General features: G+C 39.6%; 1 protein-coding gene across 1 annotated transcript; it reads left to right on the top strand.

Moving 5' to 3' along the window:
- The first annotated feature begins 13,414 nt into the window (after nt 1-13,414).
- Nucleotides 13,415-25,161, top strand: LOC125895343 (uncharacterized). The gene is made up of 3 exons (XM_049587097.1): nt 13,415-14,442; nt 18,473-18,526; nt 23,520-25,161. Exons 1-3 carry the CDS (start codon nt 14,043-14,045, stop codon nt 23,750-23,752), a joined length of 687 nt encoding a protein of 228 aa, XP_049443054.1. The 5' UTR covers nt 13,415-14,042; the 3' UTR covers nt 23,753-25,161.
- Nucleotides 25,162-25,492: the final 331 nt, after the last annotated feature.

Below are 25,492 nucleotides of genomic sequence, written 5' to 3' on the forward strand. Positions count from 1 at the left end.
TCACAGTGATACAAAAGTTCAAAGGTGAACTGGGAGTTAGTCTTTGCCAAATGTCAGCTAATTCTCCACATAAAAAGACCACCTGGCAGTAAAGTAAAAGCAGGACACTGAAAACTAAAATACCACAACTGAAAATACTGCTGTCAGACTGCAAACTGAATGCAATACCAAAGGCAGCGTGACCTCCCTCTGACAGATAAAAACAATCCACTAAACAGAGTTTTCATCTAAAAAAATAAATTCACTTCCTAAAGTCATGCTCACTTTTCTTTTTCCATTTGAAATATTGAGATCATAATACAAACAGTGATGTCCATTTTTGAAATTAATCTCCTGTCGAAAGGGGATCTCTTCTGTATGATTAATGCAATGGAAACAGTCGCTGCCCGTCATGTCAGAGGATAACGATCATGAGAGTTAAATCCAGATTTTGTGTCACCTGTAGCTGTTCAGAACCAACACGTGCTGTCAGAGACACAGATATGCACTATCAATAGGGGTGTGCTTACAGAATCTAAAGCAGAATGTAAGTCTGCATATGAACTGATTTATATTTACAGAAAGTTTAATCCGTTCATCAATTTCACTCTGATATTTCCAATTAAGTTGTAAGCTGGGGGAAGGGAGAGAGGAACATCTGCCTCATGTCAGCTGCCTCATCCCTCCATAGCCACACAAAGCCAGTTTCTACACAGGACCTCATTTCACCTCAAAGACTAACAATACTTTTTTGCTAAATGCGAAAAGAGATAGATTTTGTGGTTTATTTACTCGTGTTAAATCAGTGTACAGTTTATTCTCTGCACAATCTGTGCTAACATGCGCTATCTATCTATCTAATCTATCTATCTATCTATCTATCTAAATTATTAAAATGCTCACTGACAATGTGTTTCATTTGATTTCACACTATTTTCTTTGGGAGAAAAATCTCTGCATGCCTGAATGTGTGACAGGTGCGGAGGAGGAAGGTACAATCTTGAAAACAATGAGAGGAACTTTGCACACTGTCTTGCCCTTGATGAAATATTCATTTGATTAGAACGTATCCTTCTGTCCAACCTCCATCAGGTATATCTGATTCATTAGGTATATATGATTTCACAACAAAATATAATTTTATAACTAGACAATATCCTCTTGTAGTGATGACAGCATCATTAAACTTTTTATGGCCCAAACTCTTGAGGCATTCACAGCTTTGGTAAAGGTTAAGAAAAAAATCACAATCTTAGTTTCATGAAGAAAAGGTCTGAAGTGACTTGAGATTCGTGTTTATAAGCTGCAACCAGCAACTCTGTAGCGCACTTTGTCGGTCGGACGGTCAGTCCACAAAAATTTTCCCCACCGTTTTTGTCCTTGAAGGTTGAAATTTGGCATGAAGGTCAAGCATGTGTGCCTGTGTGTTTGTCTGTGTGACAATGTGTGTTTGTGTTTGTGCCAGTTAAGTGCTACAGGGATAACATTTTTCTGTAGTCCGATGCAGAAGTCAGCATCACCTTTGTTTCCTCATCAAAAAGCTTATGGGATTTCAATTGTTAACTGTTTATGCCAATCAGCAAAAAGGGGCAACGCGAGAATGCATGCATGTACGTGGTCACAGCTGTTGTGAATTTGAGCTTGTTAACATTTAACCATAATTACAATATCCCCCCTAACCATAACCAATGTTCTTTTTCAGATTAAACAAGAACTTACAATGTGATCCAGTCAGAGTTGGGTACAGATGAATGTAGCGCCTCATTCAGTCAAAAAACATTACTTTTGAACATAATCCAGCTAGATATTATGTTAGCTTCCACAATGTAATTAGGAAAACAAGTTTGTAATATAAAAACTTTATTTCTAGGAGTAAATGTGGATGGAGTGAATGCTTCTCTGTAAGCATGCGCTGTTAACTTGAAGCACAAAACAGGACATGTTTACTTAACCCTACTGCTGTGCTTTAGTGACCAAAACAACCTCAACACTGATATTGACAAAAAATACATCTCCACATAGCATTAGCTGCTGAAGCTATGTTAAAAGAATTATGGATAATTACGCAGATGAACTCTGATCAAACATGAGTCAAGACTGGGGAAAGTACAGACTGTATATATTCTGTTTTGTTTCTTTCCAGCAGTATATGTGCAGACAGACAGACAGCCAGTGGGGACATGGACTCTGACAAATCCTTTGACAGAGAACTGTGATGCTGAACCACAAAAAAACAAAACCTACATAAAACCCAACACATAAAAATCTATATAAATGTCACCCTGCTGTTATTTTATGTTACTGTTATTTTGATGTGCTCGTGCATTGTACATCTCAAATTACAGAGCAGGCTTCAATGTAAACACGAGTAAGGAGACAAATGTCCTTTTGACCTGGGGGATGCTGTGGATTTGATAGAGGGTCTCAAAATACATCAAGCCAATTTCATTTCATTGGTGGAAAATCAATATATCCCAGTGTCCTATTTACCTGCAGAATATCTAGGGAAGAATGGAGGTGCAGATGAAGGTTGACTTGCTCCTGACATGATTACACAGATATCCTCTACATGACTCAGAAGGCCTCAAGCTACAAGGCTGCTTTTTAGAATAAAAATTGTGGCGAGAAGAAGAACAGTGCTGAAGTTGAAATTATTTAAAATTTAGAGTAATTAACAGTTAAACTACTGTATTTGATTTGGATTATAATACTGTTCAAGGGGACCTATTAAGCTTTTCTTTATTTTCCATTATGTTATACTGTCGGACGTTCATGTTAAACATCGCCAAAGTTAAAAAATAATAAGGTATGTATATGAGAGTAACCCCTGTGAGCAAAAGCAGAGCTTTAAATCCATTCTAAATACTCTGTTTCCAATATTTTTTCTACTTTGAGAAAAGCTGACGACAGCTTGCAATGGATTTCTATGGTCATCTGGCCAAGGCACACCGCTGCAGTTGTTTACATGACATACACAGCTACATCCTAAAGTCAGGGTAACGTAATCTCGGTTGCTGATGTTGTTAATTTCTCCCAGATTTCAGATCAGATTCCTGCTCAACCCAGTCTCACTCCCAAGTCGTTGAAACAACCTGATCTACAGAAATACGTGAAATGACCACAACCTCTTAACACCGCATTCCGTGGTGGCAGCACGTAATGGGTTGAAATTACGTGCTGCCACCACAAAAACAATGCCAATGTAAAGTCAATTAGGATCCTCTCCCGTGGTGGACACATGGATTCCCTGATTCAATCACGTCACGTCAACCTCGTTTTCCTCAATGATATCTTTAACATTCCTGTACACGCACAAAAAGTGTACACAGTGTGTCCTTGATAACTCAACAATATGAGAGGTTAATGTCAAGGCCATAAAATAAAATAAATGTATTTTGCCAGCTTTTGATAGCGTAGGGCTTTAAGAGCATTGTGCTGTGGGCGGATGGGGCGCGTTCCACTACTGTTTTGTAGCTGCTGTCTGCCGTCTGTGGGCTTCATTCCATTTCAGATTGCCATCCGTCTGCCGTAACTGAATCCAAATGCCACTAATAAATAAATAAATAAGAAGATAAAAATAAGGCTGAGCACGGAAGAACCAGAGAGGAAACACCATCACATGGAGCCGTCAGCCCCTGGCAACCCGGCCACCCTCCACTCCACCAGGGGAGAGCGGACCCCAAGCCAGCGCTTGGGCAGTGACTTGCGGCGCCAGACACCATTGATAAAAGCTGTCCTTTAACGTTGGCATGATACACCGTTATAGTTTAATGGCGCCCAGCAGCATCAGGGGGAAATGCAGCAGAACGAAAGTTAAGGCGGCGAAAGTCCAAGTAGGAAGTGTGGGAGGTGTGGCCCAACAAACACTGATTCTCACCAAGGAGAGCAGTTTTCCCTTCCCACAAGATAATAATGCCAAACCCTGTTCTTTTTTCCTAAACCCAACCACCTGCGTTAGTTGTTGATAGAAAAAAAAGTCAATTTGCGGTGTTGTGCTGAAATAGAGCGTTTATTCTGAAAGAGACTGTATGTAAACTGTACATATCCTCGAAAAAGGGAAGTATATTTTGAAAGAAGACAATGCAAGTAACAGGTAGAAATTGACATGGCATCCCAGAACGACAACAATTACCGTACCCAGGCTACCGTGCACATCATATCTGGACGTGGAAAGTCCATGACCAAACGTCCATATTGACAAGGTCAGAGTAAGAATGTATTTTCCTGCTGGAACATGTTGGTTGTAAAGATTTTGGTTTAGAAGCTTTTATTGGTAGGGGGTGCTACTACACACCAAATCACAGTGTTTATTTACAATAACTTCAGAGCAGAAAACCTCTCATCGCGTACATAAAATCAAATGGTGCTGAGCAAACGCTGCCTCAGTTGGTTAATTCTCAGCCACCTGAACAAAGACATACCTAAAAAAAATCAAAAGCAGCTTAAGGTACACTATATTCAGAATATTTCCCCCTTTACCTTGCTGTCAGCTTTTTTCTAATGAGTGGAATTTAAGCCATTTACATTAACAAAAACAGTAATATACTTAGCAGAGCACTGGAGCTGCTGGTCCACCGCAGCCTCGATTGGTTAGTGTGTAAGGTAAAGCAGAGCAAATATTCAAAATGTTGAACATTAAACTCTGACCAAACAGAAAAATTAGCCCATAATGTACCTATTCGAACCTTTAACTTTGATTGTTGCTTATTTAGTCATAAATACGATTTCATTCATATAAATACACTTCCTTCTTCCATTTTTTTCTCATCAGATTACACCAAATTGTGAGTGTTTTAAGATATGGTTTCAGCCAGTGCCGTGTGCATGTACTCACACTATAAATAAGATGAACAAAGGTTATTGAAATTAATTATCTGTGTTAGTACAGGACTCCATAGTCAATAAGGAAATTAATCCAAAATGAATTCATAAAGCCACTGTTTAAGATTAGATTAATTGATTATTCTACAATAAGGTCTACTCAGGATTTTATTCATGCCCTGTCCAGGTGTAAATTAAATGTTTAACGTGTTTTCATAAAACCAGTGCCACGTGTGTTGAAACAGGAGATCCATTGAGCCCTAAGATGTTCATTTCATGGAAAATGTCACGCAAAAGGGCAAAGGGTCGAGGATAAGGATCATGGAGAATGTGTACTGAAAGTGAATCCACTTCCTGAGACTCAGCTCACCTAAGGGTTTCTGAGGATCAGGATCTGACATGAGAGAGGGAGAGTGTGACCTTGATGGTTTTAGGGAGAGAAAATGACTTTTCCATCCACGCTGGCTGCGAGGATGAGGGGCGACGAGTGACACAAGAGAGCTTAATTCAGCCTGCAGGATGAAGGGAGGGGTTGGAGGATACAGAGAATGGATGAGCGAAGAGGTGGAATCAAGCATTTGTCTGGCTAGGGTCATATCTGATTAAAGTATATGAGTCCAGTATGAGGGGTAATTTTCATCAGGCAGTCAGATAAGCCAGAGCTGCACAGACAGAGATTCTTTGTTATTCAGCAGGACTCGATCACAGGCGTGTGTCCTCCGCTGCCGTCACAATCCCTGCTGATTAACACAGGAATCAAGAGGATGCTCTGCTCCACTTTCTCTCTCTATTGCCCCCCTTTTCTCTCTTTTTATTCCCTTTCAGCCTCCCTTGTGTCTCTCTTTATCATACAGAGCGTGGTAGGTGTCAGGGAGGGAATGTTTTGATAAATCGTTCCCTCAAACCAAGATTAATTCACTTCAATTGATTTGGTGCTCAATGTGGATATTTTATTCTCTCAATTTAGTCATTTGTACCAATGAATTACTCAATTCTTTATCTCAAATTAATAATCTATATGCTACCATCAAAATACCAGGTGAGTCCCAGACCTCTGGATCTCTTTAAACTTTTTTTTTTTTTGAGGCAGGTCAAGTGTTCAATGTGCTAGTGGCAGTTGGTTTTTAGAAACAATTAACCAATAACAGCTTTGTAGGTAAGATGAAAAACTACACTACAGACCAGTGATGAAAAATTTAGTGATGGAAATGGCCAAAAACAAGGACAAATTATTATTATTCAAATTATTTAGGAAATGAGCTTTGCAAATTTTTTATGAGAAAAGATATAGACACATTTAGTCCGCAGGCATACACACATCATGTTTTGGTGGTAAAAACAGAATCTTCACAAAAAAGTGCCAACTTGTTCACAGGTTATAAAAACCAGGAAAACTAGAGACCATCTTGCGACAATACGTCGTAAAACGTTCTACACATTAAAACAAATGTGGGCTAGGAGTGTAAAGTGAGGGGCCAATGGCTCCTTCCCTACAGCTTACCAACCTTCCTCCAGCCCCCTTGTTCAGACCAAACCCATCTTTGAACTTGAGCGTAATTGTGATCTCAACCACTCAGCTGTAAAGTTTGAGGAGCCAGGAGCATAAAGTGAGGGACCAATACTTCCTACTTCCTACCACTCGATTTCCAGCCCCGATACTTGGACCACACCTATCTTCAAACTCAACTCTTATTTTGATCTTTAATACACACTTGTAAAGTTTTGTGACTGCATTTTGCACAGTTTTGGTGCTATTGCGTTGACAAAATCTGTCCATTGATAGATAGAGACCTACAACAGCTCAACAGCTCCCGCTACAATTGATGTCATCAGGACCATATTTCACCATGATGACACACACTATCAGACTCACAAGGCAGAAACAATTCCAGGTGTCACAGCGTTGTCACGGAAACTATGGACATGTCTTCCTCAGGATGAGATTTGGGAGGTTTACCTATGATGACGCTGTTGCTGTGGGAGCACTAAGCCATGACCACCCTTTTGAAGATATAATTTCATAATTGGCTCTTAATATAGTGCAGGAATATATCGTCCTTTTCTAAATCCAAAAGACTGTACTGACTGTCTTGACTCCATGTTTCATCTCAGAGTCGCCCTTTGACAGCAGCCCTGGTTTGAGTGAATGATGGCATTAGTGGGATAATCCGTTACAACCTTGTTGTGGATTATCCCTTAAATATACCGTATGCACCTTTGTACATATCTAATACTATGTTAGATAAATTAGACACAGTCTCCTCTCCCTTCTATAAATACAATATCTGCAAAGTATTTTTTACATTTTTTTCCCCAGAGCACACAGGAGCCAGACACACAGAAAGCCCTGAGGACACATTAACAAACTTTTCAGGGGACCTGCATTTTTGCACAAATTGTTTTCATATTCCCTCTGGATTATCAGACTACTATATCTCCAGCAGCAAATATCTTGTCAGTAGATGCTTGGATAAGAAAGCCTAGTCCATTTTACTGTTGATTTAGCGACTGACTGGACACAATGTGACATTGGTGTTTTTAGATTTTTTCCAACTTTGAGAATGTATTTGAAAAGGTTTTAAAAAGATTTAGTCAGTAAAAATAAGCATCTTTATTGTAGATGGAAACCCATAACAGAGAGAAAAAGCTTAGTGTGAACAGTAGTTTCAGTTTGTGCTGCTTGCATGCAGGTTGACTGACTTACTGAATTGTCAACAAAGGCGAAACAATTATATCTAGTCAATGAAATATACTTATATTGTTCGACACATTCTCACTCAGACCTCGTCACATATCGGGGCTTGGTCATGGACTTTCCATGCCCACATTGGACGTGCAAGTTACCCTGGGTGCATCTATTTTTGTTGTTCCGGGATGCAGTGTCCTTTCAAAATAAAGTTCCATTTTCACAGAAAATGCGCTGTTGGTATACAGTCTCTTTCAAAATAAACGTCGGTACAACACTGTAGATTGAAGTTTTTTTCATTCGACAACAAACGCATATGCTTACGTTTAGCCAACACACACATGGTTGAGTTGAGACAAAAAGAACAGGGTTTGGCTTTACAGTTATACTGGTAGTGAACACCAGCCTCCCGGGTGAAAGTCAGCGATTGTTAAACCCATCCTCCACCCCTCCTGCCCAGGGCCATACGCAGGATTTTTGAAATACCAAGGTCATTTAGTCATGGTGCACGTGGGGGGGGTCAGAAATTTTTGTCAATTATATATCACAAGCCTTCAATCTGGTGTACTTTGACAGCCAAATTAAGAGGCTACATCTATAAAGAACTACACACATCATATTAGATTAATCCCATCTTATCATGTTTCTCTTCCCACTTCATACTATAGCGAAATTGCCTTTCACCAAACTTTGTTTGTGAATATTTATAATTACGTTTGAACCACTTATTCTTTAGCAGGAAGTACTTCTCTTCATCTGTCAGCTATCAGTTATATTAATGTTTATATCAATGAAAAAAACAATCCATGTTACTAAATTCTTACATTTTTACATGTATCTCACCATAGTAAGTTGGAAGTTGACATATTCTGCCATATATGAAGAGGGGAGACTCTCTGGAATCTGGCAATATGTGAACCATGATGGTGGGACATTCTGTCACTTCACAGCTGTCCAAAACATGTGGTTTGTGCCAGGCAGACATTATTGCCAGTATTTTTTCATTATTGCAAGAAATTCCATTGACTCATTCACAAGTCAAAATGTGTTTTATCTGAAATAAACATGCAATATTTACATCTAAGATAATAGAAAAATAGTCAACCAAGTGCAATGATGTCCTCCAAGATAATATTTGCCACTTTGCAGTTAAAAAAAATTTCTGGATGTTTCCTTGTCGACATGATCTTGACTTACTTCTCTGTGCTCTGTGCTGCTCTTTGGCCTGACCTGAATGTTTTTTGTTGTTGTTTTTCATTGTGGGGATTTCAGTATAGGGTGACTAATTTGCATGTAGGCTACAGTTGTCTGGGTGCGCAAAGGTGAAGTGTGCTGGTGTTGTCATACAAAGTTTGATGGAGTGACAACTGGAGAATATGGACATATTTGTATCTTGAAAGCCGGACTACAAATGTGGATAGACAGGGAGAAACACACGCAAGCCTAAGACGTGGTAAGATACGATATTCCTCACTATATGAAGTGACTGATAACAAGATCTGTATAATGGATTGTAAAGAAATTTGTCAGGTTTTTATTTTGTAGACAATTGATCTGTATTTATAGCATGATGGGATGACAGCACAATGATGTGTGTGGTATCCTCGGAAAGCTCTGGTCCTGCACTTTCATATGATATTTGTGGCATTTCTGTGCGACCCTGCATTCGTGAGTAATCCATCTAAGAATAATGTGTGTGCAAAGCTGTATGAAAGCTGCGTCGATCAAACAAGAGTATCAGAATTTTCTTTTTTAAATAATTGTTATTATAGAGAAGAGAGTGTCACTCAATCACCTTCCATCGGTCCTCCCACGTACTTTCACCGCACAAATGAAATGGTTTATTTTTATTTTCATTTTATTCATTCATTTAGGTCGGGAAAAAATACCCCTCCTCAATGGTAGTTACGGCCTTGCTCCTGCCCACTCTACTCAGACTTTTTGCCCCCTTAACTTATATTGTTGTTCGGCCATGTTGCGCCCTGATGCCCCAGGCGCTGTTACACAATAACAGCACCCAGCCACATATCATGTTGACAGTAAAGGAAGGCTTTTTCGTTGGTGTCTGATGCCAGAAGTCACTGCCCAAGCGCCGCTATTCAACGACTTAGAAATGAGACCAGGTTGTATTGTTAAATTACCTGTGTTTCTGTGTTGAAAAACAGTAAAATAAACTTTCCAATTTAAACTTACCATGTGGTTAAATACTTTCTACACTATCAACACAGGGGTCAGCTTACACAATATCAGTTTGTCATTATAACACATGCATAGTAGTGTTGCAGTGGAAGACTGATTCTGGCCCCGAAAGAAAAACAAGCATATCCAATTATTTTGGACTCTTGTTTCTCAAAATCCATTAAGTGGTCTGTGACATTTTGGACTCTATGACTGGTTTGTCTCTGCCGTCTCCTGCCTGATTACCTTTGTCGTGAAAGATCACAAGCTATGATTAGTCAGAGTTTAACATGCAGGAATCTAACATGTCTGGACCAGTTAAAGCAGGAATTTATGGATCAATGATCACCTAACCTCACATATTGACACATTACTTCATGTAGTCTGATCCTGGTTCATGGTGAATTTGACTATAATTCTGAGTTGAACATTGTTTTAATATATTCTATATTGCATCTTCATTAAATGAATTAAACCAATGAACAAGCAAAGTTAAAATGACCTCCATTTTCTGACTGTTGATGGACAAATTTGAAAATCCTAAAGACTGTCCTCTTCAGTTGTGACAGCTGAACCTCTGAAGGCCATGGTTGGTGTCTGCAGTGACTCACTGGATGCCATGATTGATTTAAGGGTCAGCGAGTCCAATACATTTCCTCTGAGCCGATCTTTGAACGGCTGATGTGATCTTAATTGAGTCTAGTTTGTCTTCCCGGGAAAAGAGAAGGAAGGGAGAAACACACAGTGTTCAGATTCACAGAGGTGTAGGGAATCTCACAGAAATAACAGACTGCACTCAGATCAAAACACAAGTGTGCTCATGTAGTTTTCCTGTAGTTCTCAGTCCAAGTACATTTTCCTTTTCCCTTTTCAGATGGAAAAAAACAATATAGTTCCTCTCTTGTTAGACGACAAAAGAAGCATCAAATCTCTATTTTATGCTTGTGCAGTCTCATTACAATTGAGAAATTAGTGTGGCCTGCAGGGTTCTAATCACAATGCAGTCCTCTAACTCAGACATTGATGATTCTCTGACAATGAATCCAACTAAATTGGTGATCCTTCTGCTTGTCTCTAGCCCATGAGGCTGACATTCGTGGGTTTTAGTAAAATGCGTCCATGTCTATTGAATGGACTATGATGAAATTTAGCACAAACATTCATGTCTTCTTATGGCTTAATTGTAATACTTTGATGATTCTCTGACTTTTCATCCAGTGCCATTTCTTCTATTGGATTTTTTGAAGCAGGCTGTTACCATGAACTGTTTATATGAATACCTATGAAAAGTTATGCACCAGAATTTATATATAATTCACTTTATCATGAGCCAGTAGTTTTTTTATATAACCCTCATAATCCGGAGGGCTGCTATCAAGTGACCAATGTGCTGACAGAGTGAAGAAGGTATGAAGAACCAAACTCTGCGTCTGGAGGTGGGTTGGGGTCATAGATCGGTCAAACAAACAGAGGACTTTCTCCCCAGTGATTAAATCCTGTGTAAAACCAAGTGAAATTTGTGTCATTTTAACGGTACATTGTTTCTTTTTTTTATGAACTTAGCCTATGAAACTTTACATTAAGTATGTAACATAATGATGCCCAACCATATTTCTCTTTCTTAACCTAACCTATGTAAGTTTACCCCCCTAACCCTAACCCTAACCTATGTCGCTTTACTGCCTAAACCTAACCTATGTAACTTTACCTTTCTAGATGTTACTAAGTGACTTTAATGTCTAAACCTAACCTACATAACTTTACCTGCCTAAACATAACCCATAGAACTTAACTTATGTAAACCTAACCTATAACTTTACCTGCCTACAGTAAATGTCGCCTATTTACTTGGCTAAACCTAACCTATGCAAATTTGTGTTATGTACATACATGTACGTACATTAAAGGTGCTATATGTAACTCTGGAAAAGACAGTTGACTGTTGAGTCTCTTTCCCAGGCTATCAAACACCAATGCTTTGGGTTGGTAGCTGGACTGAACCACCAACCCAAAGCAGTGGTATTTTAGGATCTGGAAATGAGACTCAACAATCAACTATCGTTCTCAAGAGTTACACAAAAACCTTAAATGTGTAACTGAATGTTAAGTACATAAAATATCCCATCTGTGGGCTGCTAATTATACAAACCAAGCAGCAATGTCTAACTGTACGTTCACACCAAAAGCTGCCAGAGCTGCAAAATTATTCGGTTCCAGCACTACTTCAGGCTGAACATATCAGTTTGACAGCTTGCTGCTTGTTTTGAAGTAGGAACGAATGTGTGGTAGGAACTAAAAGTTTCCGAGGATGTTCTCTGGGTTCCACACAAGCAATAACATCTAATTTTTGATTGGTGCCTGGTCATTTGCAGCTCAAACACGTCACAGCTAATTGGCATAAAGTTAACCAGTCTTCAACTTTCATTTGCAGCTCAATTCACCAAACGCCACCGCTCATCGCTTTTGCAGCTCAAAACGCCTCTGGTCGACACTATCCATTGAAAATGAATTAGACCTCACGCTTTTGCAGCTCTGACAGCTTTTAGTGTAAACGTACAGTAAGGCTGAAAAATGAAGCCAACATGGAAGTGCCAAAAACAGCAGTTCTTTGAATGGCCACTCGAGGCTGGCTCCAGAAGCCAGTAAATCCCCATAGACCCCCATGTTAAAATGCCCAACTTAACAGCAGTTAACAGCATGGTACAAAAAACGATTTTGGTCTCTATAGGTAATTTCATCATTCATGACAACTGTACAGGGGGATTTTTTATAAAATCAACCTGTTTACATTTTACATTTTAAGGCTTAAAGTCAGGCATCATCAAGAGCAGGCCACTTTTAGAGACAGGCCATCTGCAAAAAGTGTCAAATCCAACCCTTGCTCTTCTACAGCTCCAGCCTCTGGCCCAAAGATGGTCACTTCTGGCTCCAAAAAAATCAAGATGGCGACATCTGAGATACCAAACTTGAGGCTTCCAAACAGGACACCACAAACCAATGGGGATGTCACAGTAGCTACTTCCATTATTTTTACAGTCTATGATACAACTGTTGTGTGTGCATTTTGGTAAAATATTACAAACCGTTGTATGAGAATACATTGCATGAAGATATGTTGATTAATCTCAGAGAACATTCCCTCCAGTGTACAATTTCAACTCGTTTCACAAAGGTTAACTCCTTGACCAAATAAAAGATGACAGACAGAAAATTAAGCAGTTGTTGTTTACTGGTTGCCATCTTTGCTTGGGTCAAGGATTGGAGAACTTTCTTGGGAAATGGGTTAAATATCTAATTTAGAGATAAATAGAGTATTTTCTAAGGAAATAACTGCATAATCGGTATGTTATAAACCAGGTACCATGACTTTTTCTCTGCCAATTAGAGCCTATATTTGAGCTGCTCCTCTGCTTTATTGTGTCATTTGGAGGATTAACATTTTTATAGTATTTTACTTTGTCCACAGCATTCAGTTTTTGTTTTGTTCACTTTGTTATAATTTTATTTTTTTTATTAAGTCTAGTTTGACGTCTGTGCGTAATTTAGATTCCGCTGCATTTAAAAGACCCCGTCAGAGCGCCATCTCTCTCATCTTACTCCATTTTGGCTCATTTTAAATCACATCAACAGTCATTGTTGGTTCATTTCTGAGCTCACAAACAACCCAGTGAGGTCTAACAACCGATCTGTGGCAGAAATGACATGAACTCACCTCAGGCTGCGGAGTCTGAGGAACATCGTCCCACGTGAGGTCGACAGGAAGGGCGAGCAAGTGGGTCCTGGTGTCCGTTTCCTCCCACCAGCCGCAGATTTCATCCCCGAACACCTCTGAGAGGAGCGAAGGAGGCGTCGTGACTGCAGTTTGTCATGTGTAATTATCATCATCACTGCATGTGACAACCACGGGGACGCCGGATACAGTCACAGATTCTTGGCTCCTTCATCCAACATTTACGCGTTTTTAAGGTCGGGAATAGAATGGTGACACATTTTCTGGCACGTTTCTTTCTTTGGATGACTTTTTAGGCTGCTGTGCTCTACCACTATATAGTTTTTATTCCACTTCGAGTGATAAACCAAAGAGTGGGCGCACACAATTCTTTCTATGTCCGTGCGTAAAAGCTGCGCTGCCTGTCAATGAATGACGCGTTGTGCATTTCGTCAGGGAAAGCTGGGCAAGTTTTCAGAGGCACCGATGAGCTCCTGTCAGACGGAGACTCTGGCATCCGAGGGAACCTGTTGGATTATAATAAACACAACCTGTTTCTTTCAAAGACGACAATTTTGGAGAGTCTGGTGTTTGTCATTCTGGTGCGTCTTCAGCGGATTTTGTGCGCCTTGGTGACCCTGTGAATTCAATCCTTCCTGTGGTGATTACATGGTAGAAACAATGTTTTTATGTAACACGAGTGCAATAAAGGACTGGAGCTATTTTCTGTCTCAAATATTGCCTCTGGTGAATAAAACCACAGGCTTGGTAAACATCGACAAAGCGGAGGATGTGACGACCACGATGGTGACAGCTCTGCAACCGGACAGCGCCATGAGCGCAAGTAACCCGCCTCTCAACTCTTACCATACATCGGGCATGGAACATGTTTTTCAGTACTCTTATTCGGAGAGTGACCTGCTGTACACGGACTACCGGACACCTGCGCGAGACTCCATCCCGCTGCCCAAGGCGGTTCTCTACCTGGTCATGGCTGCGCTGGTGGTGGTGGCGGTGGCGTATGCGATAGTTGGACACCTGGTCAAGGATGTGGTTAATGAGTTTGTCGGTATGTGACCTCTACAGTGTGTGTGTGTGTGTGTGTGTGTGTGTGTGTGTGTGTGTACATTCCTACTAAAAAGTACTGGAAATAATTTCTATGAAGAAAAGGAGGTGAATGTATAGAAGTAAAATACAATATTTAATTAGAAAAAATAAATAAATTGGATAACTTGTAGTAAAATACTGGTGAAATGGACCATTTACTAATGCTGCAGTTAGACCCCTGGATCCCAGTCAAGGGCCAGTGGGCCCCTGGAGCCCACTTTGAGAGTTACTGTTAGAACAACTGCTGCCCAAAACTGACAGCACAGAATTCAAACATCTTAATTAATAGATGAGTGAAGAGACTTGGGGACAGACAGGCTCTTTATTAATTCAATATTTACACTGACAGTAACCAGTAAACTATGGAGAATATTTTTTCATCCCAAGTAGTAAAATCCCTGTAGCTCTGCTCTTAGATCAGCCGATGACCTTGTAAAGAAGACGTTCTGACAAACCACACTATCAGCAAGTGTCTGTGTGAGAAATGGAGAGGAGGTCTGCTGTTTCTCTATTTTTGAAGAGCATCCTGTGAGTGATACATAATGAATGAATGAATGAAACAATGAGTCTATTTATAGGACACTGTCATTTCATAGTGCTGACTAGACCTGATAGTCAGCTCATTACATCTGGTGATTTAAAGCAAAGTGGAGGACTTCATTCATTTCACCGGGGGCAGATCAGGACAGGGGCACAGCAGCTTAACTTCAACAGATTTTAAGGTTGTGACAACGGTTTTGCACATTTTGGGATTTTAGGGTGGTACAACAAATGTTGGAATTATTACATCAATTTTTATTGGGAGTTTTTTTGCTGTCACTAACATTTGTGGTTAATGACAGCAAAATTATGGATAGCCAACCATTTCTTATATATATTTGGGTGTAATACAACAAATTGCGTGATTATGACAACAGTTTTTTCAATAACAAATTTTAGGTCTGGGGCACAACAACAAATTCAACTTTTCTTGAGGTTTTGAATTTTTCGTCCTTTGGATGGCATGAGAACATTTGTTATTATGATCATTTATGTGGTCATTTTAAGCTACCAAATTTCAGCATTCTGAATGCTACAACAAATTTTGGGGTCTTGACCAAGTATTTTAGTGAGTTTATTCCAAATTTAGGATATTGTGGTTTTACAATGAATTTTGGAATCATGACACCAAATATATCACATTTTGGGGTGAGGTAACAAAAATGGGGTGGGGTTATTACACATTTCTTTGGATTTGGGTGCATTACAACAAATTATGGGATTATGATAACACAGTTAAATTTGTGGGTGCTACAACAAATTTTGGGGTTGCAACTATAGATTTTCCATTATTCCAAATTTTGGACTTTGGGTAAGTAAAACAAATATAGGCATCATGACAACTAATCTGGGAGGCATTATACCATTGCTTTTTTTTTTTTTTTTTTTTTAAAAATTGGGACTGTGACAGCAAATTATGGTATTGACTATTATTCTATATTCTACCCATTAATATGTTTATATAAGTGTATAATCGCTATAAAATAAAATTCGTTTGGTTTTCATAGCCTTATAATTATTAGGGCCTTGCTTTAGAGAGGTCGCCATCTTGCGCTGCCATGTATGTAAGGCAGCCCCAGCGGACAATCCAGCCAGCCAGAGAACACATTTTGCATGTATAAATGAACCAACGAAGACAGCAGAAGGAAGGAAGAAGGAGGAGGAAACAGCAGAGAGTGTTAGTAGTTCGTCGATAGAGAGTAGTGAAAAGGTTTTTTTAGTTATAAAGTTTGCGAATGGACCACACTTACCACGCAACAGGAGAGAATGAACCCGGACCGTCATCTGCGAGGAAAAGAAGACGCAACTTCACTCCTTGTGATGCACTCTCTGCGGCGCTTTTCCTCCTGATGATGTATCTCCCCAACGATGGTAGCAGTAGCACCGAATCCCATTCTGTGCATTCAGCCTCTCTTCTCGCCCGCTCAGCATCAAACACATGGAGTTCCTCATCTGTATGCTCCGGCTCAAACAGGTATGGCTCTGGGTCTGTGTCCGCTACAAGAAACTCTTCAAAATCGCGTTCAAAGTCGTCCATTGCAGCTACTTTAGTCCAGAGATATTGCTAGGCTAAATAAACAGCTGAGCTCTGTTTACAGGCTACGCTGTCAGTCAGTGTGCGGGCTGGAGATTGGTGGAGCAGAGGGGGGAGGGGGTACCCACTTGGTATTGTAAACGAGAATGTGTGTATGAAGTGTGTGTGTTACGCTAGAAAAGTCAGAGTTTGGGACGGAGTCTTTTACCCCCTGGAGTGTTACCGGAGTTTTTGGAGTGCTCAAATAAACTGGCCTTTTTCCCGAACGCTACTCTGGTCTCCTGCTTGTGAGGGATTCATTACAATATCGTAACATGGTTTAGATTTCTAAATAAACATTCAGCTCATCGCTAGATAGACCTACTCCTGAAAAACTCGTGTCTGTGCAAGGCTTTTTGTCCCTACGAGGCCACCGTCATTTACCTGACGGGAGGGGTGAGCGAGTGAGCCCTGCAATCTAGAATTTGACCACTGATGTCACTGTTTTCAACCCATTTTACACACTGGCCCTTTAATGATAACAGTTTAGAATCATGAAAACATGGGGGATGTTACATCATGAAAATTTGGTGCTGATTATAATAGAGTTTGGAATTATGGCACCAAAAATATCACATTTTGGGGTAGAATTAATAAAACTGGGGGTGGTGGAAGGACATTTCTTTGGATTTGGGTGCATCACAACAAATTGTGGGATTATGATAACAGTTAAATTTGTGGGTGCTACAACAAATTGGGGTTGCAACTACAGATTTTGGAGACATTGCCATTATACCAAATTTTGGGATTTTGGGGAACTAAAACAAATATTGGGATCATAACAACAAATTGGAGGGACATCACAACATGGGACTATGACAGCAAATTTGCAGTATTGACCTTTATTTTTTTGGCGGTTGTTATCAAATTTTGGAATTTGGGATGAGGTTTATCAATACATTTTGGAATCATGAAATTTGGAACTGGGGGTTATTTATAATAAAGCTTGGATTTATGGCACCAAATACATCACATTTTGTGGTAGAGGTAATGAAAGTGGGGTGGCGGTATTACACATTTCCTTGGATTTGAGTGCATTTGGATTAGAATATGATAACATATTTTTAAATGTGTGGATGCTACAACAAATGTGGACGTTGCAGCTACACATTTTGGCAAGATTTATATAATACCAAAATTTTGGTCTTTGGGGAACTAAAACAAATTTTGGGTACTTTTTAACAAATGTATAAATTTGGGACTATGACAACAAATTCTTAGTCATGACTGTTATTGTAGGGCATGATGATAAAAATTTGTGATCGCAGCAACTATTTGAAATGTGGGCATTTAAAAACAAATTTTTGGAATCACAACAAAAAATTGGGGGATGTTATATCATGGAAATTTGGGGTTTTGGAGTGTTGAAATGAATTTTGGGATTATGACAACAATTTGGGGTGATTACACCAAAACTGGGGGAAAAAAACAGGATCAGGAAGAATGATGCAATGACAGTTTTGAGGTGCCTATAGAACAAGTTTGGGGGCTATAAAACAAATCTGGGGATGTCTTTTTAAGTAGAATTGCACATTTGCCATAAAGAATACTTTCTAATGGGTTGGCAAGTGTCAGTTAAAATTGTGTAATAGCACACCTCAAACAGTTCTGATCAACAGTTAAACCAGCGGTTTTGGCTTTATTGCTGTTCACATACTTAGGAGAGCTAAACAAATATTGCTCAGGGCTTGAGAAAGGCTTGAGCCAGCCCTGTACCAGGATATCTACATCACACTTAGTCACATTATAACACGTCTTCTCGAGTTTTAACAAATTCTGTTCATGCTCTTTGCTGTCTTGCTCGATGATTTCACAAGACTAGGAAAGAGTCTGTGTTCACAGTCTCTAACATGCCTGTTCTCTTGCTCACTGCATGTAGGTGGGGGCAGGTCTATGGTTGCTGAAGGTGATGGTGGTGAAACCAGTGAACCAGGTAAAAACCACAGCTCACATGGGTCACAGTCCACAGCACTTAGCTTTGCCACAGAGACATGCTGACCCCCCCTTCAACTGGTCAGCAGTAAGAGCTTATCTGTCTGTCTACCTGCACCTCAACTGACCTTCCCACCTTTGTGTGAAAACTCACACATACACATTCACACAAACACAGAGGCGACACATTGCTTGGGCTCCTGGGCATTTGACTGAGGTGTAAATGTGGAGAATGCGTGTTCTTTTTATGGCTGCTTTCCTTCTCACCTGAAGAAGGTTGAAAATACACTGTCAAGTCTCCTGCTCACAGCGAGATGCTTCACTCCTCTGACATGGTGCAACATCAGAGGAGCAAAAAAGCCTATTGTGGACATGTTACAGTCCACATATAAAGACAAAAACAATGGGAAAGCTACATTAAAATGAATACAATAAGGACACATTTAAAAATAGTTTTTAATGGATAACTCAGGTTTAGTACAATAAAGATCACATTTTCATTCATGTGGCCTTCATTTCTATCAGTAATAATAGCATTCTCTAAGTCCAACATTGCATGTATTGTATTGTACTGTTTATAGAATATTGCTTGGGCTTAAATTCTTTAATAATGTAAAGTTGTTGTTTTTTTTTTATCGTATTGTGATATTTAAGTCAGTAAACCAGCTTGCAAGAAATTTCAAAATTGCAGTCTCAGCACTAAGTTTGATTAGTACAATAATGTCTTGGCTGATAGAAACAAACTACTCATGAAAATAATATCAAAGATGTAACAGAATTATCCTTTAAATACCTGTTATTCTGGTATGATTATTAGTATCATTAATAATTATTATTTGTACAGTAGTAGTCACTTATTAGTAATAGCATTTAGAGTTATAGGAGCATTAGGAAATGAAAAAAAGATTTTAAAAAAATCAGACTTCAACCTGAAACTATCAAAGTAAGGGTACAAAAATAGAATTGTGGAAAGTGGGGTGGTCCCTTGTGGTCGCGTATCAGTTCTGTGGGTCTGAGGATTCCCGTTTTGCCTTCTGTCTGTTCTTCACACTCACGACTGTCAGCCTTAATCTCAGCTCCTCATCTGACACAACAATGATTGATGTGTCCCAATTCAAACAGGCTCCACCGCTCATGATGGGGCTGCTGTGCAGCAGACATCTCCCCCAGAAACAATTTTATGGTGCTTTGCCTCTAATGGAATTACAGAGGCTGAACCCATCATAACTTTCTGTCAGATGAAGTTTGCAGCCTTGTTCTGTGGATGTTCTAAATACTCAGCTTGCTTGTTTTTGCCCCATGCATGAATGTTTCAGCTTTGTACCTTCGTTCCTCTAAAGCTGCATCTGTGAAGGCTTGTCATAAATTTGGTGGAAACACTTCTCAATTCCTAAAGGAAAGTAGTACCACAGTCCTGCCTGTAAAAACCTATATGACAAAACGAAATATTTCAGGGTTTAGCTTATACATTTTCTCAAGTTTCATAAGTAAAAAAGATTCTTTCCATTGGAGGTTGGGGAAATTTGTGTTACTAGATCAGTAAGATAAAAAAAGAACAATATTTTGTAGTGTCTGTTTACCTGCCCAGCAGCTGTAGAGGGAATGTCAAACATTTGCCATTGAGGACTTCCTGGTTTGTACAACTTTGGGTTTTGAACTGTTGGTTAGACAATAAGACTTCACAAAGGATCTGTTCTCTTTGGAAAGAAACAAGAACTTAAAAAAACAGTGAAAGAAAGGCTGTCATGTTTTAAGTTTATCTCATGTTGAATGTAAAATCTAAAACATAGTGCAGGACAAGTAAGAAGTCTCCTAAATGATTAATACTTGAGTACAGTGCCAGATTCTGAATGTTAAAGCTCACTGAATTTTTTGGCCAGCCTGGGTCAGAAGAACCACACAACAAACTGAAAAAACACAGATCCTAGGATACCACTTCATAATGCTGCCATGGATCATTTGTTAGCAAACACTGGTCTATTTGCACATTCTGCAAACACAGAACATTATTATTCCATTACGTCTGTGTCCACCTGTACAACCAACGCATTCTCATAGTACTGTTTGTATGATATCCTATGAATTTGCACCCCACAAATGACGTTACGTCATTAACACACAGTTATGTAATTAACATAAAGTTACGTAGGATAGGCTTAGGCAGTTAAAGTAATTGTGGTTAAGTTTAAGAAACGAAACATGGTGAGGACGTACCGTAAAATGACTCAAAGTTCACTCAAAGTTCACATGGATCTGAACATGCAACTCTAGGGGAAAATCCCTTTTTTGTGACCCATCCACCACCTCAACCTGGTACAAATGCTCAGGAACGTTTCCTTGTTTACTGCCATCAGCAGATTGGTCACCTGATGGCATCCTTTTAAAATACTTGGGATATGTATGCATTTGGGTGTACTGCTTTCTTAATCCTCAAACAACAGTTTGTATATCTCACAAAAATGCACATACAACGGATTCATGTGAGATCTAAAAAATTTGCATCCCAAGAATGATGTTACATATGTAAAGTAGAGATATGAACTTAACATAAAGTTACATAGGTTAGCTTCTGGCAAGCAAAATTACTTTGGTTAGGTTTAAGAAAAGAAACACGGTGGGATGTACCCAATAACTTAAAGTTCAATGTATCCTTTTTCCACCGTGTATGTAGGTTTTTAAAACCCACGAAAAAAACGCTAAAATAGACAATAGATTCCTTTCCCATTGTCAGTAGACTAGAGGTGGCCAAGTCAATCAATCAATCAATCAATTTTATTTATAAAGCCCAATATCACAAATCACAATTTGCCTCACAGGGCTTTACAGCATACAACATCCCTCTGTCCTTAGGACACTCACAGCGGATAAGGAAAAACTCCCTCTTCCAGGACGGACAGACGTGCAATAGATGTTGTACAGAACAGATCAGCATAATAAATTAACAGTAATCCGTATGACACAATGAGACAGAGAGAGAGACAAAGAGAGAGAGAGAGAGATGCAGGGCAGATGGCAATGACAGTAGCTTACAACAACATTACTGAAAGTAATAATATTATAATTATGTTTCTGGCTACTGTGGTACAATATGTTGAAAGTAAATATTAACATCTGATAGTATATGTATGTGCCAATAATCATATGTGTATAATAACAATAGAAGTATGACTAATGATAACAGCAGCAGCAGGAGGCATCTGGCAGGACCACGGCAGCAGCACAACCACACACGTCACGCTGTCCAGGCACCGCTGTGATACGAGTTAACCTGAGAGATAGTGGAGCACAAAGGCTCCGGAGAAGAAGCCGAAGTAGTGACATCCAGAATGGCCGAGTTAGCAAGATGCAGTAATAGGACATGAGAGAGCGAGAGAGAGAGAGAGAGAGAGAGGGAGAGAGAAGATGCCCGGTGTATTATAGGGGGTCCCCCAGCAGACTAGGCCTAAGTCAGCCTAACTAAGGGCTGGTACAAGGCAAGCCTGAGCCAGCCCTAACAATAAGCTTTATCAAAGAGGAAAGTCTTAAGTCTAGTCTTAAATGTGGAGATGGTGTTTGTTCCTGGACCGTAACAGGAAGATGATTCCACAGGAGAGGAGCCTGATAGCTGAAGGCTCTGGCTCCTGATCTACTTTTGGAGACTTTAGGGACCACGAGTAACCCTGCGTTCTCAGAGCGCAGTGTTCTGGTGGGATAATATGGCACTATGAGCTCTCTAAGATATGACGGAGCTTGACCATTTAGAGCTTTATAAGTTAACAGTAGGATTTTAAATTCAATTCTGGATTTTAAAGGGAGCCAGTGCAGAGAAGCTAAAACAGGAAAAATATGATCTTGTTTCTTAGTTCCTGATAGTACACGTGGTGCTGCATTCTGAATTAACTGGAGAGTTTTTAAAGACTTATTAGAGCTACCTGATAATAGGGAGTTACAGTAATCCAGTCTAGAGGTAACAAAAGAGTGGACAAATTTTTCTGCATCTTTTCGGGTCAGGATAGGCCTAATTTTCGCAATATTATGCAGATGAAAAAATGCAGTCCATGAGGTTTGTTTTAAATGAGAATTAAAAGACAAATCTTGATCAAATGTTACTCCGAGGTTTCTTACGGCAGTGCTAGAGGTCAGAGCAATGCCATCTAGAGAAACTATGTCATCAGATAAAGAGTCTCTGAGTTGTTTGTGCCTTTCCATTTTTTTTTCTGATGTTTCACTTTTGATGTCATGGATGGTCTGGAAAACAGTTTAGTAAACATTAGAAAGTAGCATGTAGGCCAGTGAAAATATTATGTTGGTTACTTTTCTTTTATATCTCTTAGTTATTCAGTCTATTCCTCTGACTCAGTGCTGACTAAATTTTTAATGATATTTGAACACTGTTTGGACGGAGACAGACAGTACTTTGTGGCAGCCTTTGTCATTGTAGCCATTGTATTGCACTGACAAAGAGGCTAAAATTAGGGCAGTCACCTGGGTTTTGTATTTCCATCTCGTCGATCAAAGCCGATCAGAGCTGGAACCAATAAATACCTATGACTACTGCTGGAGTGATTGTCGATTGCAGCCTTTCCCATCAAATATAAAAAGACAGATGTTGGCAAGTGTTAGTGGTTTTTTTTTCCAGTTGGAAAGGGGCTCTAATTTGACATGGTTACAGACACAGGTCTCTGGGGGGAAAGTCTTGTGTGTGTTTGATCCTTCCACCACACCAACCTGCCTCCTTACGCAGACTCTCACTCTTCATACTACCTCCTTCTTTACTCTCGTGCGTTGTCAGTCATCGTCAGTCACATGATTGCAGCCTTCCTGATTACATGAATCACTGGCTCATGAATATGTGGGTTATATACAAATTATGATGTATTACTTTTTGTAGGTATGCATATGAACAGTGCATGAGAACAGTCAGTCTGACCTGAGTGTTTACTCGTATTATAGCTCTAGTTTGGTCTCCGCCAGTCCCCTTTTTGTCCCCTGATTATCTCTTTGTCTCTCTTTAGACTGGGTGCTTGGCTCTCGTCGAGTTACCAGCCGCAACAAGACTGAGATAAACTGCATCACCAACAACTTGAGTGAGATGAGTGAGTTGGGTGAGAGGCCCCGGCTGGTGGAAATGAGCTATATATCCCTGAACCACACCAACTGCCTGAGCTCCAACAGACTGGAGGAGACAGTCATCACAATAGATGAGATGTTACAGCAACGACCTCCAGACACTCACTCTGGGACTTAACCTGTGATCTTCTGATCTTCCCTGAGAGAAATAAAGCAGCGTATTTGCTTGCTTTTCTTGTTCAAGTGGATTTATAAGTCTGTCATGAATTGAAGCTCTATCCACTGTTTTATCACCTGCAGGTGGGTTGTAATACCTGTGTAATGTTGGGCCTGAGGGGACTTTGAGTTTTCAGCCTGTGCTGGAACATTGGAGGTATCGGACGCCGATGTTTGTATCTCCTTTCTGTGGAGATGACAAGGATGAGAGGACAGCTGCGACTTTTTTTGGACAAGCAGACAGAAGGATCTTTTTTTTTCTCTCTCTCTCTTAGTTTTTGTCTTCGTCATTCTGCCCTCTTTTTCAAGTGACCCCTTGTGAAATCACCACCCTGTAAACGTGACACATGCAGTGCACCACAGTCTATATTCACTCTAAATACACGCTGGTCAGTGCTTATTGTAATATTGCTGCGAGCACAGTTTAACACTTCACCTTGATAAAAACAGTCACATGAACATCTCTTTATTTTCCTGGGTGCTGTGAGACACTTAAACATTTTTTGTAATGACTGTAAAATGTGTTTCAAGCACCTCATATGACACAGATACAATGGCTACAACGTTAACGCTTACTTCTTTTTTGTGTAAAAACACTGTAGTTACAGGGGGCAAAAAACTCACTACACAATGATAAAATAAAAGTATTTTGTAGTTTAATGTTATTAGCTTGATGTGAACAAGTGCTAAATCACCTTTAAGACCTCTGGTTACACCTGATTGCAAAAAACATAAAAGTACCGAAGCCATTGTTATGTGAAGACGAAAAAAAAACTGAGTAATTTCAGTCGTCAAAGGTTTATGATTTCTTCACCTTTCTGGTTAAATGTCACCTTTGAAGCAAAAACTGTTCATTGCTTTTTCATCTTTCTCATGTTTAATATTACGTGTTAAACGGCTCAATGGCAAAGCCTTTGTTTGCCTTTATTACCTCACTGTTAAGGGCTATATGTACTGCTGTGGATGAGTCTGTGACACCACTCAAAGCTACAGCTAATGGGGCTTATTTGTCTGTGCATGCTGTGATCATTACCACCACAGTTACTGTAAACTGTGTGTTTGGGAAGATATGCTGAACTGCAGTGGAGATACAGTAAACACTGGAGAGGGTAGATAGCTCTCTTTAAGGAAAGTGAAAACAGAATCACAACTTGCAGGCTGTTCTACCTGAAGTTAGTGATTAATAAACTGCATTTTTGTCTCAGATTTATATACTTGGACATATTTGGGGTGAACCAGAATAAACTGGTACTGGAATACAGAGGACAATATAGTTAAATGGTGTTTAAGTCAACAGCAGTGATCATTTTCCACATGTTAAGTGTGAAGGCTCAGAATCTGAACCTGCAAAAAAGCTCTTTTTTTCACCACCTTGATGCCACCAATCACTTTCAAGTCATGTAATAAACTACTCATGAAACTACGCAAGTGTTATTGTTAATTACTTGTTGTTTTGATATCCATTACTGACTTCTTATTTTATTTGAACATCTTATGTCAAATATGAAAAGAGCGTGAAAGTTCATTTATATAGTGACCGGCAAGGGTAAATCATAGACTGTGTAAAGTAGTGGACGTAGCCACTGCGACATCTTTTTTTTTTTTTTTTTTTTTTTAACTTTATCAACTTTATTAATCCCCTTGAGAGAAAATTCAAATTTTTCACTCTTGTCATTAACACACAGGTCCGAAAGACACACAC

The sequence above is a fragment of the Epinephelus fuscoguttatus genome, linkage group LG10 (genome assembly GCF_011397635.1).
Source record: "Epinephelus fuscoguttatus linkage group LG10, E.fuscoguttatus.final_Chr_v1".
Classification (NCBI taxonomy): domain Eukaryota; kingdom Metazoa; phylum Chordata; class Actinopteri; order Perciformes; family Serranidae; genus Epinephelus; species Epinephelus fuscoguttatus.

Excerpts from the sequence above, each read along its gene's own strand:
- LOC125895343 (XM_049587097.1), top strand. The coding sequence starts at position 14,043 with ATGGTAGAAACAATGTTTTTATGTAACACGAGTGCAATAAAGGACTGG. Across the intron at positions 14,443-18,472 it reads TGTGGTTAATGAGTTTGTCG|GTGGGGGCAGGTCTATGGTT; the intron begins GTATGTGACCTC and ends CACTGCATGTAG. Across the intron at positions 18,527-23,519 it reads TGGTGAAACCAGTGAACCAG|ACTGGGTGCTTGGCTCTCGT; the intron begins GTAAAAACCACA and ends GTCTCTCTTTAG.